The following is a 17,017-nucleotide window of genomic DNA, read 5'->3' as shown; positions in this document are numbered from 1 at the left end:
AAATATTTGTTGTTGTAAAAGTAACCAGATTCCTGACAAATTTCATCAGTTTTGCTGTGATATAGCTATGGTGTTGCCTATTGTTTTTTATGTTTACCCTCCAAACTTGGGATGAGACTTACAAAAAACAGTGAAAAAGTGAATTTAGCATATCTGTTTATAATATATATATATAATATTATATATATATATATATATATATATATATATATATATATATATATATATATATATATATATATATACACACACTAAATATTAGAGCAATTTTATTATTATTGCATTACTATGACATCTGGAATTCATGGAAACAGTTTATAAAGGCATCGTTGTTGGCAACAATGACTGGTATCCCTAGCACACATTAAGTATTACATTTGTGTCGGCCGTACAATTATTAATAATTATAAACAAATTATTTCAGCCATAAAATTATAAAAAAAAATTTAAGAGTCAAAATAGTAATATAGACTTAAATAAAAAGTGCTAGCAACAATTTTTTTTTTTTTTTTTTTTGTGTCAAACAATTTACTAACTTATTGTCTGCTTGACTCATGGATTCTGAACAGATTCTGACAGATTTGTTGGTATTTTTTTTACCATTAATTGTACTGTATGTGATTGTACCAATTTTGTAAAATCTTTTTTACATTATTTATGAAGAAAAATTTTCAAGTAATCCTTTATGTGGAATGTACCCAATTTTGTTATCTTTAAGTGACTACTAATTCTTCAATATTTACATACTATTTTGTCTTTTTCCTTTCCTATTAGGATGGTGACAAGGTTGGCATAGGAAGTGGTTCTACAGTTGTGTATGCAGTGGAAAGGTTAGGTAAGTAGTGTGCTACATAATTTTGGATAAGGATCTTTTTAAAAAGAGTAGTTTAAAAAAAGAGTAGTCTATGATACTGCAATTTTTGCTTGTAGTTATTTAAGAGTGGTAGTTGATGAGTAAAGATTTAATGAAACAGATACAGTAGTCAATTTATTTTCACTGTAGTTATGCTGTTATTTTGTAATCATTATCATCATAAAAGTTCACTTGTTGGCTTTTCCATTTGCTGCATATGGTTAAATGTGAAATGAGGTCTCTCCATTCTTCAATTCTTCTTTTTCCACTTTCTACCTGAATGCCTGTCAGGCCTAGGTCCTCGTCTGTCCTCTTTTTACTATTGCTTTCATGGGCCTTCCTAGAGGTGTTTCTCCTGCTTCTTCCAGTTTTTGGCAAACTTCACTCATTGTATGTCCAAACCATCTTATTCTTTGAGTTTTAGCCTGTTCTTACAGTTTCTTGAAACTCAATGTTTTTGCCCTTGTTCATAAAATTTTGTAATGTGGCCCTTACAATGCACAATTCCATGAATCTTAACAGTCTGTAGTTGTCTTTCAAAAAATCTCCATATTCTTATTAAGTGCTTATTCTTCCACTTTCATGCCAGTCATAGCAGGCTTTGTTTTGTTTAGGATAATTTTCAACTCTCCTTTATCCCATATATTGATGTTGTTAACAATATATATGTGATCATGAGCTATTAATGGGAGTGAGATTGCCTACATAGTACTGTACAGTACTTGTTCAAACTTGTTAGGAACTTTATTTCTATGGAAACATTTTTAAAAACTTTCCCATATTTTGCATACTGCAAAGGCATTTCAAATTTTTATATCATTAACATAAAGTTTTCATGAATATTTTGTTGGAATAGGAAAAACAACATTTTTATAGTAAAATAATGTTTTATATATGTTACCAGGTAATTACATGGCTAATATATTTTCCACTCTGTAGCAATAAGAATTCGAATTTCTGTAGCTTTCACTGAAACAAAGGCAACATGTTCTCCAGAATCTGAGGGTGCAACTAAAAAATAAGCCCATTTAGGATGAGAGACATGTTCTGGACAAAATAAGAGTGATTTTGCCAAAAGCTAAATAGAAAAAGACTGCTCTGACGCTTTTAGGTTGCACTAATTCAGAAAAGGTTACCTTGATATGCCTCAGAGAGCGAGCCCGCTTAGTGCTGAAGTTCTCTCTTCTTCTGCAAAGCAAAGGGTGTCTTATTAATTTCTAATGGAAAAATAGCAGATCCAGAGCTGGGATGGTTCCTCGTTTGGCTAAAAATACCCGGAGAGAAATAATTTACTCTAAACGATGTCTTAGCTCTCACTAATTTGTTCTAGCAGATGTCAGAGGCCATCAGGATTTAGGTCCCTGTGCCTAAACACTTAAGATGAGCATAGTTTGAAACTCCTAACTGATGAATACTGAAAGGGTATTCCCAAAATGAGTCATAGAGGTCTCGGGGGAAGAGATGAAGAGTCTGAAACGTTAGCTTCATAAATTAGCCCACAAGTCTGGTAGATAGAAATAGAGAATGATGTCTTCAACTACATTTCATTCTGATAAACATCTGGACTACATGAAGCCCATCTAGGCAAGACCAAACCACCTTTGGAAGAGTCTCTTGAAGAGAGTAAGTCTTGAAAATTCACAGGTCATGTAAGAATTCTTGGAGGGGCATCAACAACTGAAAAGAATTGGAGAAACCACAATATAATGGATCCGAATGTGGTCAAGAGTGTCATCTTAGCATGTGACAAGCCTGTTAATTAGTATTTCCTTGACCATGAAGAAAGGCAGAAAGATGATGTGGTCCAAGTTGGACCGAATGCCACATGTCACAGATGCCTTAGTCAGTGGGGAACAAAAAGTGGGAAAATGAGTTTTCCTCGAGGAGGCAAACAGGATCAAGGATGGCCTGCCTCAAGAACCAACAGATCCTGTCAGAACAGGGGAAGCAAAGTCCACCCAGTGGGAAAAGCCTGCTAAATTTAGGTGGTCTGTCAGAACTTAATATCCCGAAAAAATCCAGTGTTAGAAACTATTTTGAACTACCTTCCATAGACACTAATCTTGCTTTTGTGGAGAGAGAGTAGGGCTGTGGTCTTGACTATAGAGACTACCGCAATCCATGTGTGAACTGAGATCGAGAAGTACTGAAGTCCCAGGCAGAAGAATCTCAGCTCTTTGGCATAGAAAGGATGATTCTGACTTCATGGGATACTTCTCAGAAACTACCCGGTTCCTCAAGTGGGCTTTCCAACCCAGAACCAAGGATTCAAAGAGACTTCTAGGTCTGGGTAGAAGATGAAGGAACCTCCTTACAACTACCATTTTGTTCATGAAACTTACCTGGCAGATATATATATAGCTGTATTCTCCGAAGTCCGACAGAATTTCAAAACTCGCGGCACACGCAGTGGGCGGCCAGGTGGTAGTACCCATTCCCGCCGCTGGGAGGCGGATATCAGGAACCATTCCCATTTTCTATTCATATTTTATCAGTACCACTGTCTCCTGAGGGGAGGTGGGTGGGCACTTAATTATATATATCTGCCAGGTAAGTATGAACAAACTTAATTGTATTATAACAATAACATATTCGGACAGTTATTACTGTGGCTCTGACTTGAAACCAGGGCTTAAGGGTAAAAATCGGCAGAGCCCATCTCTTTCGAGAAAGACAGGCATCATAGGAAAAGACTGATGTTCATGTCTAGGCATAGAAGTCAAAAGCAAGAATTGCAAGGATTCCCTTGAAGACCTGAAGAGTCAAAAACAGCTGAAGCACATACCTCTGTAAAACAAAAATTTCTCAGAAGACAGGTCTGACTCTTTCAGAACTTCGTCTTCTGTTGAAAAGAAGGGGAGTGCCATGGCCCAGGGGACTCGCTGATAACCAGGTGGACTTTCAGATAACTGAGCAAACTGCAGATCAACATGCAGCTAGTTAACAACTGTGCAGACTCTTGACAGCCATTTGAACTCGCGGTAAATCAAGGAGATTCAATTTCCCAGAAATCCCTTGAGAGGACTTTACGACATCTCAAACAGGTCGAAGATTGTGGAACTGTATACTGTATGACGTAAAAGAAAATTCGGCCAGCTAATAGGAAGCCAGGTGAGAAGTATGACCAAAGGAGTAAGTTAGTCTTCCTAAGCCTGTCTCCTGACATAAAGGGGAGAAACCAACCATCAATGCTTGAAAAGAAGAAAAACTTGCGGCATTTGTCTGCACCATAATCATTGGATCGGATGATCGTTAGGTGAAGAAAGCAAGTCTTTCTTATGATACCTAACGTAATTAATGTTGGGAGATGACGAAGTCTCCAGAAAGTTCCTCCACTAAGGTTCCGAGCCATAGTAACCTGTTGACCATCTGAAAAAATATTCTTGGCAGACAGGAAAAAACCTTGAAAATTCTGAGAGTTGAGTAAGATTGGGGAATTACATTTAAGGTCATTATTTACCATCGGTTTAATGTAAGGCAAAATTAATTACTAGAAGGGAGCCGGCCTGCAAGTACTAGCCAGCTAGATGAATGAGTCTGTGTAATTATAACAGAACAAGAAAAAGACTCAAACTACAAGATTCTGTTTGAAGGCTATGATATATGTGTTTCAGTAGCTTATTAAGCTAGATTCCACCGAAATCCAGAGAATGACCTGGAAATGAGAATAAGGTTTCCGCCATACACATTTGATGTTTCCATGAGGTGGTCGGCCAAGTTGTTGCTGAAGTAAATTCACATCAACCTTGCATTTGATGTCTAGGCCCATCCCTTACGACGTTCCTGATTGGCTGTTGATAAGCCAATCGTAGGGCTGGAAACTCTCAGTCTCTCGAAAGTCTTCACATGGGCAGGATTTATGTTCCACCTCTCCTGATGGATACTTTTGAAAGATGCATCCCTCAGGAGAGGTGAAACATACATCCTGCCTATGTGAACTCTTGAGAGAGACAGAGTTTCAAGCCCTGCAATTGGCTTATCAACTGCCAATCAGGAGTGTCATAAGGGACAGGCCTAGACATCAAATGCACAGTTGATGTGAATCTACTATACTGTAGTAGTATTGCTGTTGATGGGTGGCTCCTTGTACGTACCTACACTGAGCTTTCAAAGGCTTCCCGTGAAATTTGAATTCTTTTTACTGCTGAGTGGAAAATATATTACCTATGTAATTACTAAGTAAGTTACTTATATAAAAAAGTGGTTGTTCTTGCTTCTGATAATTATATAAAGTAGAGCAATAATTTTGAGTGTATCTCTCATTTGTGTGATCTCTTTCTTAAAAACTTCCATGTTTAGTATTGTTATGATAATTAGGCTGCATAAGCTCCCACAGTTGCCTGAAGATGTATTGAAAAGCTCTTTATCCAAATGCTTTTACATACTGTTATCTTGATCTAATAACCATGTTATGTTTGCATGCTATCTTTTCGAATTCCATCATATTGTAGCTCAGAGAGTCGGTGAGGAAGGTCTACAGGTGACTTGTGTTCCTACTTCATTCCAAGCAAGGCAGCTGATAATACAAAATAATCTGAAGCTTTCTGATTTGGAAATAACTCCAGAGGTAAGGAGTCTTTGACCTCAACCTTGGTACAGTATTTTCTGTCAGATAGTTTGCTTTAGTTACATTACAAATGCTTAGTTTTAAAGTTGGTCTAAACTATGCCTCAGATAATTTATAAATTAAAATATGTACATATTCTAAAATCTAAATAGGGGTTGCCCTTTTTCATTTTATTCGCATTTAACTTGAGTAAGATGGTTACAGAAAAGATGTCAGAGAAAGAAAGAATTTGGCAAAAATTATTGTTCATCACTGAACACCAAAATGTAAAATTTGCAAATTATCAAATAAAATTTGTATTCCTTTCATTATATGAGTATTCAGGTTTTAGGAGCATAAATAAAATTGTAAAATTTTCATTATTAAAGGAAAATAAATTGTAGCAGAACTATTAATATGTGATTAAGTCATGTAAAGCCGTTGGTCCCATTGCTGAATAACCACTGGTTCCAAGCAAGGTAAAAACACCATACAAACAAACAAACAATATGTGATTACAGCAAAAAATAGTATGTCCAGACTGGCAGTGGTAATTGATGATACCAGTAAATTTTGAATCTTTTGGTCAGTCGCTATGATAGGGTTTTTCAAGAGCTGGGGTTTTGTATACAATGAAATATTAAGTTTTCTCTAGGAAGCAGTCATACCTTATCTAGTATGTTTTAATCTGGACTATTTCGTATAATTTTATTTTAATGTATTTAATTTTCACAACTACCGTACGAGTTCATTATTACAGCTAATAGAAGCCTCTATTCTTTTGGTATCTGCAAGGTTTGCTTTAATGAAGCAAATAGAATTCAAGAGATGAACCATATCATTCATTGTTTTGCAAAACATTCACCCTTGCTCTAATATCCAAGATTATCCAAGTTTTTTTTTTTTTACCTAAGTCTTATAATAGACCATATGATTAATATCAAGGAAGATTCATGTATGTACAGTACAGTGGTAAAGGGATTTTAACCTGGTACATGGTTTTAAGGTTACAAACTTTTTTTTTAGTTTTCTGCAGTTTAAATTACATTTTAAATTTTAAATTGCAGCTGATTTTAAAATGTATTGTTTTATATGTAATCAGGAAATTCTCTCTCTCTCTCTCTCCATTGTTTTGCAAAACATTCACCCTTGCTCCAATATCCAAGATTATCCAAGTTTTTTTTTACCTAACAAAGTCTTATAATAGACCATATGATTAACATTAAGGAAGAGTCATGAACAGTACAGTGGTAAAGGGATTTTAACCTGGTACATGGTTTTAAGGTTAGAAACTTTTTTAAGTTTTCTGCAGTTTAAATTATATTTTGAATTTTAAATTGCAGCTTATTTTGAGATGTATAGTTTCATACATTCAACTTCCTTGCCAGATATATACTTAGCTATAGACTCCGTCGTCCCCGACAGAAATTCAAATTTCGCGGCACACACTACAGGTAGGTCAGGTGATCCCGCCGCCTGCCGCTGGGTGGCAGGAATAGGAACTATTACCGTTTTAAGCCAGATTTTTCTCTGTCGCGGTACTAGTAACATCGTTTGCTAGTTCCTCCTGACTTGATTTTCGAATTTCATTACACCGTTGATCTTTTGGACTGCTATTTGGTGACGTATTGGATCTTTGGTTTGGCATACGCTATTGTGGACTTTTTTGGATTTGGATTTGGAATTTCTCATAATGTCTGACGTGTCGATTTCGTTCAGAGTGTGTGTGAATGAGAATTGTTTTGTGAGACTACTGAAAGCTTCGGTGGATCCTCACACCACTTGTAAAAATTGTAGAGGTAATGTATGCTCGCAATTGAATACATATGATGAGTGCAAGGATTTGAATGAGGAGGAATGGAAGTTGCTTGATTCCTACCTAAGAAAGTTGGAGAGAGATAGGGCTAGAAAAGCCTCTTCCAAAAGTGTAAGTAGGTCGGTCTCTAACGAGCCAGTTAGCGGACTATTGCCTATTGCTAACCCTATTGTTTCCTCCCATACAGCTTTACCTTCCCGATTATCGGACTCGGCAAGCTCAACATCTGAAATTGCGAGTCTGAAAGCTTCGCTTAAGCATATGGAACAAAAAATTAAAGAACTGGAAGGTAAGTGCAGTGAAAGTGTTCCCAGTGAAGTGGAGGGTGCGTCTGATCGGCTCTGTCTCGCTCCCAGGCCTAGACCTCTTTTCAAGCTCCCGGCCCAAGCCCAGTGGAGAAGAAATGTCGAAAGCCGCAGGGAGGTTTCAGAGAATCCCCACCGGTCAGGCGTCCCCTCGGCAGATCCCGTAGTTACGTCCCGGGCTGCCAAGGATAGTCGTTGGAAAGACGTCCTTAAACAGTGTTTTTCTTCGTCTGATTCCTCATCTAATAAAGGATGGAGTTCAGATAGATTGTCGAGACCTTCGAAGAGATCTTGGAAGTCTCCTTCATTTTACTCAAGCCCTGAAGAATTTCCGGAAGAATATCCTCCGGAAAAGAGGAGGAAGGAGGTGTATTCAGAAGCTCCTTCTCCTGCATCGGAAATTGGAAAGAGGGACGTAGCTACGAAGATGTTGGAGGATATGCAGAAACAGATATCTTCGCTAGTAGGAGTTCTTAAATCTGATCCTCCTAGAAGGAAGGATAGATTTCTCCCGATCAAAAGATCCCGTCCTTTAGAACTCTGAGAGCTCGGACGAGGCGCCTGCCAGAAGCCTGGCGCCAGCCAGACGTCGGGCTACTGTCAAGCACAAAACGCCGTCAAGGCGAGATGATATATATAGGAATATACCTGAACCTCCTACTAGAAGGAAAGCACATGAGATGTCCGAATCGAGGAGTAAATTTGGAACTCCCGAAATCGGACGAACTCCTGAAATGAGGTGCAAAGCGCCTGAAGCGCCTGAAGTGAGGCGCAAAGTGACTGAAGATCCTGGGACTCTTGTGAGGAGGCGAAAAGCGCCTGGAGTGCCTGAAATGAGGCGTAAAGCTCCTCAAGTAATGGAAATGAGGCGCAAGGCGGCTGAAAAGCCTGAAGTGGCTGAAAGGAAATATTTAACTCCTGGAGGGCCTAGAGCGCCTGAAAGGAAACGTAGAGCGCCTGGAGAGCCTGAAGCGCCTCAAAGGAAAAGCAAAGCGCCTAGAGAGCCTGAAGCGCCTAAAGAGCCTGAGGCGCGAAGCGCCTGAAGCGTCCGAATGGAGGCGTAAGGCGCCTGGAAAGCCTGAAGCTCCTGAAACAAGACGTAAAGCGCCTAGAGCGTCTGAAGGCAGGCGCAAGGATTTTTACAATCCAGAATACAATTCGGATGAGTTATTGGAGTTTGAAGCGGACTTGGAGGCTCCTCTTTGGGATTTTTCTCAAGATCAATTTTCCCCTGACAGGGTCTCTAGGTGTCGCACAGGCGATCGTAGCCCCTGTCGGGAAGGAATTGATCATGAAAAAAGGGAACAACATTTAAGGACTTCTCCTGGTAGGGACGAAAGGTGTCGCATAGGCGACCGTCGTCCTTGTCAGGAAGGCCTTAGGTTAAAAGAACAACATCGGCCTTCTCCTGGCAGGGACTCAAGGTGCTGCACAGGCGGCCGTAGCCCTTGTCAGGTTGCAGTCGGTGTTGCTACAAGCCCTTTACATTCCCGAGAGAGGAGTCCTCCGGTCGCACACTCTTCTCCGAATAAAACTCAACCGGAATTGGAGGATGTCTCGGACTCTGAAGAAAACAAGGGGGCAGGTCTTACAGATTATAAGACATTTACAGCCCTCTTGTTAAAAGAATTTGGAGAGTCTCTGAGTCCTGCTGCCCCTCCTTCTCCTCGGTCTTTATTTTCGAGTACGAAGGCTGCGAAGTCTTCCTCTTTCTTGAAGATGCAACCGAACCATTTTCCATGAAGAGGGCTTTGCAGTCGGTCGGAAATTGGCTTAAAAACCAAGGAGGAGGCGGGGAAGACTGTGTTTACCTGTCCCCCTTCCAGGCTATCAGGAAAGAGAGGGATTTGGTATAGCACAGGAGGATGGGACTTCTCTTCCCTCATCTGCTGAAGCTGGACTTCTCGACCTTGGTGGATTCGGCAAGGAGACATGCACTTCCATCGGCCAAAACAAGCTGGACAATGTCTGAAATGGACCATCTCCTCAAGGGAATATTCCATGTCTTGGAAGTTTTTAACTTCCTAGATTGGTCCCTTGGGGCTTTGGCCAAGAAGACGCAAGACCCTCAGTTTTTGGAACCAGAAGTCTTGCATAGTGTTTTGGCATGTATGGACAAGGCAGTGCAGGACGGGATCGGCTGGAAAGGGTGGCATCCTTGTTCGGGACAGGGAGTATTAAAGAAGAGGTCTGTCTTTGGTTCATTTCTTACCAAAGCAGTCTCTCCAGTACAGAGGGCTTCTCTTTTATACGCCCCTCTGTGTAAACAGCTGTTTCCTTCTCAGTTGGTAAAGGACATTTCCCATACGCTTACTGAGAAGGCAACACAGGATTTGCTGGTACACTGCTAAGAAGCCTAGACCAGCTGCTTCTGTCTCGAAGAGGGAGCCAAGACCTGCCCAACAGCCCTTTCGAGGTAGAACTTTTAGCCGAGCCCCAAGGAAGAGAGGAGGAGAGAAAAGAGGAAGATCTTCCATCAGAGTTCCAAAGAAGAACGCTAAATGAGATTCCAGTCCTCAATCACCAGTAGGGGCCAGACTTCTGGGATTCTCGGAAGCATGGGCTTCAATGAAAGCAGATTCTTGGTCCCTGCAAGTTCTAAGGAAAGGATACCTCATCCCCTTCAAGAACAGACCTCCATTGACGACGACACCGAGGGAGCTGTCAGCGAGATACAAAGACCCTGTAAAGAGAGAGATCCTTCTTGGGTTGGTGCAGCAAATGTTGGAGAAGGAGGCCATCGAGGTAGTACAGGATCCGCACTCCCGAGGTTTTTACAATCGCCTATTTTTGGTGCCGAAAGCCTCGGGGGGGTGGAGGCCGGTCCTGGACGTGAGTGCATTGAATCGCTTCGTGGAGAAGACAAAGTTCTCCATGGAGACATCCAACTCGGTTCTCTCTGCTCTCCGTCCAGGAGATTGGATGGTCTCCCTCGACCTGCAAGATGTGTACTTTCACGTCCCCCTGCATCATTCGTCGAAGAAATATCTTCGATTCATGGTGCAGGGAAGAATTTATCAGTTCAGGGCTTTGTGTTTCGGCCTCTCGACGGCTCCTCAGGTGTTTACAGCATTGATGAGGAACGTAGCAAGATGGCTACATCTGAAGGGGGTGAGGATATCTCTTTACTTAGACGATTGGCTTATAAGAGCACAGACAAAACAAAAGTGCTTGGAGGACTTGGAGATAGCTCTTCAATTGACCAGATCTCTCGGATTGCTCGTAAATCTCGAGAAGTCTCACATCAATCCCAGTCAGACTATCGTCTATCTGGGGATTCGGATGGATTCTCGGGGTTTTCGAGCGTATCCATCCCAGGAAAGAATCTCGAAAGGGTTGGAAAAAAATCTCTGTCTTTCTAGAGAAGGAACGAAGCCTCAGCGATGGGAACTGCTCAGTCTTCTGGGTACTCTTTCCTCACTGGAGCAGTTCATTTCTCTAGGGAGGCTGAATATGAGACCCTTGCAGTTCCATCTAAGAAGGAGTTGGAACAGAAGAAAGCGAGATCTATTGGATACCTTTCCCATAGGAGAGAGTATCAAAAACCACTTACGATGGTGGTTAGAACCACTGAGAAGAAACGAAGGAGTGTCCTTGTCCCTTCAGAACCCTCACCTAGTGTTGTTCTCAGACGCTTCGGACACGGGGTGGGGAGCAACACTAGGGACGAAGGAAGTGTCAGGCAGTTGGACAGAAGAACAGAAGGCCTGGCACATAAATGCAAAGGAACTCTTAGCAGTGCACTTGGCACTGCAGTTTTTTGAGAACGAAGTCAGAGGCGTGGTCCAAGTCAACTCGGACAACACCACGGCTCTGGCTTATATAAGAAAACAAGGGGGGACACACTCTTTTCTTTCTCCCTTACCAACTAGCAAGGGATCTGTTGATATGGACAGAAGAAAGAGGGATTCGACTCCTGACGAGGTTCGTTCAAGGAGGAAAGAACATAAGAGCAGACAGATTGAGCAGGAAAAACCAGGTCCTTCCAACAGAGTGGACCCTTCATTCACAAGTCTGCCAGCAACTATGGTCTCTTTGGGGGAAGCCTCAAGTGGACCTGTTGCAACATTCCTATCCAGAAGGATGGAGAACTTTTGTTCGTTGGGGGACAATCCCAGAGCCCTATCCATAGATGCCATGCTCATGGATTGGAAGGGCATAGACGCTTGTGTTTCCCCTATTCAAGATGCTGGGGGAAGTAATGAGAAAGTTCGTGTCCTCGGAGGGAATGAGGATGACATTGATCGCTCCTTATTGGCCTGCAAGAGAATGGTTCACAGAGGTACAGGAATGGATAGTGGACTTCCCCAGATCTCTTCCCGAAAGGACAGATCTGCTCAAAACAACCCCAACTTCGAGAGGTATCACAAGAATATCCACGCTCTCGCTCTGACTGCCTTTCGACTATCGAAAGATTGGTCAGAGCGAGAGGCTTTTCTTGCAAAGCGGCAAAAGCAATTGCTGGAGCAAGAAGGTCCTCAACCATGCGGATATACCAATCGAAGTGGGAAGTTTTCCGTAGATGGTGTAAGGCGAAGAAGCTGTCCTCCTCCGATACCTCTGTGACCGAAATTGCTGATTTTCTTTTGTTTTTACGAGAAGAATCTCATCTGGCAGTGTCAACCATTAAAGGTTATAGGAGCATGTTATCAGCTGTGTTCAGGAATAGGGGCCTGAACATAGAGAATGACAAAGATCTGCATGATTTAATTAGATCATTTGATTTTAAACTACAAAATTAAGAACTTCTCTCACCCCTAGTTGGAATCTGGATGTGGTTCTCAAATATCTTATGTCGAGAGATTCGAACTTCCCGATAAAGCTACTTTCCGGACTTGACTAGAAAATGTATTTTCTTAATAGCTCTCGCCACTGCGAAAAGAGTGAGTGAGCTGCAAGCGCTTGACTCGAGAGTGGGTTTTAAGAAGGATTCGGCTGTATTGTCCTTTAAACCTTTATTTCTAGCAAAAAATGAAAACCCCTCGAGACCTTGGCCTAGGACTTTCGAAGTAAAAGGCCTTTCTCAATTAGTTGGGAATGAAATGGAAAGAACTTTATGCCCTGTGAGAACTTTGAAGTTTTACCTGCAGAAGAAGAAGCAGTTGCAGGGTTGCAATCAAAGTTTATGGTGTGCGGTTAAAGACCCTAGAAGAGCTATGTCAAAAAATGTCTTAGCATTTTTTGTTAGGAACATTATAACTGAAGCCCACATGAGCTGTGATAGTGAGGCATATAAGACCTTAAGGGTAAAAGCACACGAAGTACGTGCAGTCGCTACATCATTGTCGTTCAACAAGAACATGTCAATGAAGAACATCTTAGCGGCCACGTATTGGAGATGTAACTCAGTGTTCGCCTCACATTACTTGAAAGATGTGAGAGTGACATATGAGAAATGCTTCTCTCTAGGGCCTTATGTATCAGCGGATACAGTGCTGGGGAAAGGAGAGAAGACTGATCCTTAATATTAATTTTTGTCCTTATATTTTTTATATTGTGATTTTAAAATTATTGGTGTTGAGTTTTTAGGTTGTTTGAAAGGTGTTTGGGGATAACGCCTTTCAATCATATTTACTAATACACGGTTAGGATCGGGTGATCGTGATCAGTATTTTACTCCTTTATATGCCAAGAGGCATAGGTATATTGTCATGTAAGTGAATAAGACTCCAGTGACAATTGCCATTAGGTTCTGTTGAGTAAGTGGATAAGACCCCATTGACAGTCCTTTCAAGAGTTCTCAGACATAGGGCACACCCTCGCTGAAGCTTTTGAGGCGAAGCAGATTTCTCAGCACAAGCTATGAAATCTTCCGCCTAAACAGGTAGGAACTAGGGTATTGTTAATTAACTTGTATTACCTACAACATATGTTGTTTACCTATTAGGTCAGTAATTAGCTGTCTCTTGCCCTCCGCCAAAGGTGCCAATCAGCTAAGTATATATCTGGCAGGGAAGTTGTATGTATGAAAATGATATTGTTATTGTACAATAAAGTTTCATACATACTTACCTGGCAGATATATACGATTGTATGGCCCACCCAACCTCCCCTCAGGAGACAGGTGGAAGAGAAAAATCTGGCTTAAAACGGTAATAGTTCCTATTCCTGCCACCCAGCGGCAGGCGGCGGGATCACCTGACCTACCTGTAGTGTGTGCCGCGAAATTTGAATTTCTGTCGGGGACGACGAGGAAGTCTATAGCTAAGTATATATCTGCCAGGTAAGTATGTATGAAACTTTATTGTACAATAACAATATCATTTTTATATGTAATCAGGGAATTTCTCTCTCTCTCTTTCTGTGTGTGTGTGTGTAGTTTCTTAGTAGTTATAGTGCTTTATTTGACAGCTTGATGTTGCCATTGATGGTGCTGATGAGGCTGATGCAAACCTTACTCTTATCAAAGGTGGTGGAGGTTGTCAGTTACAGGAGAAGATTGTGGCTTCGGCTGCTAAGCTATTTGTAGTTATAGCTGATTATAGGTGAGCAAAATATGTTGTTTAGGTGTTTTCACTCATTCTGATTGTGAAGTAACTGCATTCTAATTAAATTAATATCTTCCTCCTTTATTAGAATGATTGATCTTTGGCATTATGGAGGATTGTTTGAAAATTTTATTATTTGAAAACCTTTGTGGCTAGTCAAAACCATCCTCTGTAAGTGCAAATGAAAGATTTGTCATTTTACCATCTTAAAATTAATAATATATCCTCTTCAAAATTTGTATGGTGGTAGAAACTTGCTTATTTATGTTTTCAAGGTTTTCAAGGTTTCTGAGGCAAGTTAATATTGCCATATACAAACTAGTTTAAGTTGTACCTTCGGATTTAGTTCTTTGCCCTTGACAGTAGTATAATTGAAGTAACCACCAGCTGCCTTGAACTGCTTCTGTCTGGAATCCTATGTTTTTATCGCAAAAAATCTATATTTTTATTGAAACTTCTTGCTTCTTGTGTATATAAAACTTTTCCTTTTGCCTTCTTGAAATATACCGTACAGTATTTCATGCTTCTTGAAACTAATATATTTCTTGATTGATACTATCTGCTGTAATATTGTTTAACCTTTGTTTCTGAAGACATTATTTTATATAACCCATACTTATCACCTGGAAACCTTATCATCATCATCATCTCAATTTTTTAAATTGAATCTTTCATTGTGTCTTCTTTCTGAAGAATTATCTGGATTAATTTTCAGTATGACTAGTATATTGATTTGGTCCCCTGCACCTGTTTTTTTTTTTTCAAATTGAAAATGCAGTGTTATGTAATTTGCATCTGTAATTACATGTGAATATTCATTGGGATTTTCTTAGTGATTATATTTTGATATGCATGCACATACAGTACCATATTAACTGTTTTATGTTTACTGTACAATTTTAGCTAAAGCTTGAACAAATTTAAAGAAGTTTATAAATATAAAAAATTGAAGAGCATATTAGTCAGAAATATTTTCAAGCATTTGTGGAGTTTTTCAGGATGTCTCATATAAAGGTATTTTACTTTTCTGATGATTTTAACTAGGAAAGACTCTACATCTCTTGGTGAACAGTGGAAGAAAGGTGTTCCTATTGAAGTAGTGCCTATGGCATATCGACCAGTGCAGATGAAGCTGGAGTCCCTCCTAGGAGGTAAAGCTGTATTGCGAGAAGCTAAATCAAAAGCTGTAAGTTGAATTTTTGGAAAACTTAGATAGAATATTGTTAATTTTACTTTTATGAACTTTTCATGAATGAGTTTTTATTTTGTGTGTAAATTATGTTCTTTGTCGCTTTTACTTTTATCATCATCAAGCTTTGTAGTTTCTTGTAAGTTATAGGTTTGATTTTATATTTTTATACATGCAACTTACCCGGCAGATATATACTTAGCTATAGACTCCGTCGTCCCGACAGAATTCAAAACTCGCGGCACACGCTACAGGTAGGTCAGGTGATCTACCATTCCCGCCACTGGGTGGCGGAATCCCGACCATTCCCGTTTTCTGAGCCAGATTTTCTCTGTCGCTGAGGCCGGCAACAACTGTTGTTTGGTCTCTCCTGATTGGAATTCTGCTCATTTGCCGAGAATTGGTTGGACTCATTTGGTGAAGTACTCTTGTTTATTCTCGGGATTGGCATATGCTTATTTTGGATTAGGACTTGGATTTGGTTTTTTCTATTAAGATGGCTGAAGTTAAAGTAACACCTAAGTTTAGGGTTTGTGCAAGGGAAGAATGCAGAACTAGGTTGTTTAAAGCAGAGGTAGATCCTCATACACTTGTAGTAAATGTAGAGGTTCTGAAATGTGCGTTTGATAGAACTTGTGCTGAATGTGAAGGGCTTACGGAGCAAGGATGGAAGGATTTAGCTTCTTATATTAAGAAAAGAGAGAAGGATAGAGCTAGGAAAGCGTCAACTAGAAGCTCGAGTAGATCTTGTTCTTTTGAGCCTGAATTAGAAACTAACAAGCTAGATGATGTTTCTCCCATAACCTCAGCCCCTTCTCCCTGTGTTGAATCTAAGGATTCATTTTCAGAAATGGAAAAAATGAGATCCTCGATCAGGGAGCTTCAGGAGCAGCTTAAAGCTATGGAAACACAAGGTAAGAGTGTCAGTGAATACAGTGACCCCAGTGCAGTGGAGGGGGCGTCTGATCAGCTCCGCATTGCTCCTAGGCCTAGACCCGCTTCCAAACTCCTCCCCAGGAAACAGGGGAGGAGGAATGTCAAAAGCCGCAGGGAGGATGTGGAGCATCCCCAACGATCAGGCGTCCCTTCGGCAGATCCTGAAGTAACGACCCAGGCTGCCTTGGATAGCCGTAGAAAAGGCATCCTGGAAGAGTGTTTTTCTGCGTCAGACTCCTCCTCGTCCAGGCGTGGATGGAGCTCTGCTTCGAAGTCTCGTCCTCTGAAGAGATCGTGGGTAGCGCCGAAAGGAGACGCTTTTGATTCAAGCCCAGAGCGATTTCCAGAGTATTTTCCTTCGACTAGTAAGCGAGAAGACCGTCTCCGCGCCTCGACCCGACTAAGCTTTTCCTGCCTACAGGAGCAAACTTATCCTCCTTGGTAGCACTCTACATAAGGATTCGTCTCGAAGAAAAGACTCCTCCCTTCCAGTGAAGAGATCGAAGTTTTCTTCTCCTGGTAGGAGAGAAGTTTCTCACTCTAGCAGGCGCTCGTCACCGGAGAGACTCTCGTTCTCCCTTTAAACGATCCTCTCCTATCTATAGGAAGAAAGTTCCCAGCGGGAGCCGCTCGCAGAGCAAGCGATCAGCTACGTCTCTTAGGAGAAGTCAGGAGTCGGACTCCTCTTCTGAGGATCAGGATATGGCGTCAAGAGCCTAAGAAGCAGGAGATTTTTAGACACATAGAGTTGACAGAGCCTAGTAGGCGCCAAGAATATAACAGGCGTATAGAGCCTAACAGACGCCAGGAGTCTTGTAGAGGCGTCAAGAGCCTACCAGGAGTCACGACAAGCGCCAGGAGTCAAGCAGGCGCCAGGAATCAAG

General features: G+C 41.0%; 1 protein-coding gene across 1 annotated transcript; it reads left to right on the top strand.

The window, feature by feature from the left end:
• The first annotated feature begins 554 nt into the window (after positions 1-554).
• Positions 555-15,218, top strand: LOC135225260 (ribose-5-phosphate isomerase-like). Its single transcript, XM_064264590.1, has 5 exons — positions 555-587; positions 775-835; positions 5,305-5,420; positions 13,872-14,005; positions 15,053-15,218. The coding sequence occupies exons 1-5, from the start codon at positions 555-557 to the stop codon at positions 15,201-15,203; spliced, it is 495 nt and encodes a 164-aa protein (XP_064120660.1). The 3' UTR covers positions 15,204-15,218.
• The last annotated feature ends 1,799 nt before the right edge of the window (positions 15,219-17,017 follow it).

The sequence above is a fragment of the Macrobrachium nipponense genome, chromosome 13 (assembly GCF_015104395.2).
Source record: "Macrobrachium nipponense isolate FS-2020 chromosome 13, ASM1510439v2, whole genome shotgun sequence".
NCBI classification, from domain to species: domain Eukaryota; kingdom Metazoa; phylum Arthropoda; class Malacostraca; order Decapoda; family Palaemonidae; genus Macrobrachium; species Macrobrachium nipponense.
This window is presented reverse-complemented; position numbering and strand designations above follow the sequence as displayed.

What these genes read in the sequence shown, in the direction of transcription:
- LOC135225260 (XM_064264590.1), top strand. Translation starts at nt 555, where the DNA reads ATGGATTCTGAACAGATTCTGACAGATTTGTTG. An exon ending in AGATTCTGACAGATTTGTTG is followed by an intron (nt 588 to 774) that starts GTATTTTTTTTA and finishes CTTTCCTATTAG; the next exon opens with GATGGTGACAAGGTTGGCAT. An exon ending in GTATGCAGTGGAAAGGTTAG is followed by an intron (nt 836 to 5,304) that starts GTAAGTAGTGTG and finishes ATCATATTGTAG; the next exon opens with CTCAGAGAGTCGGTGAGGAA.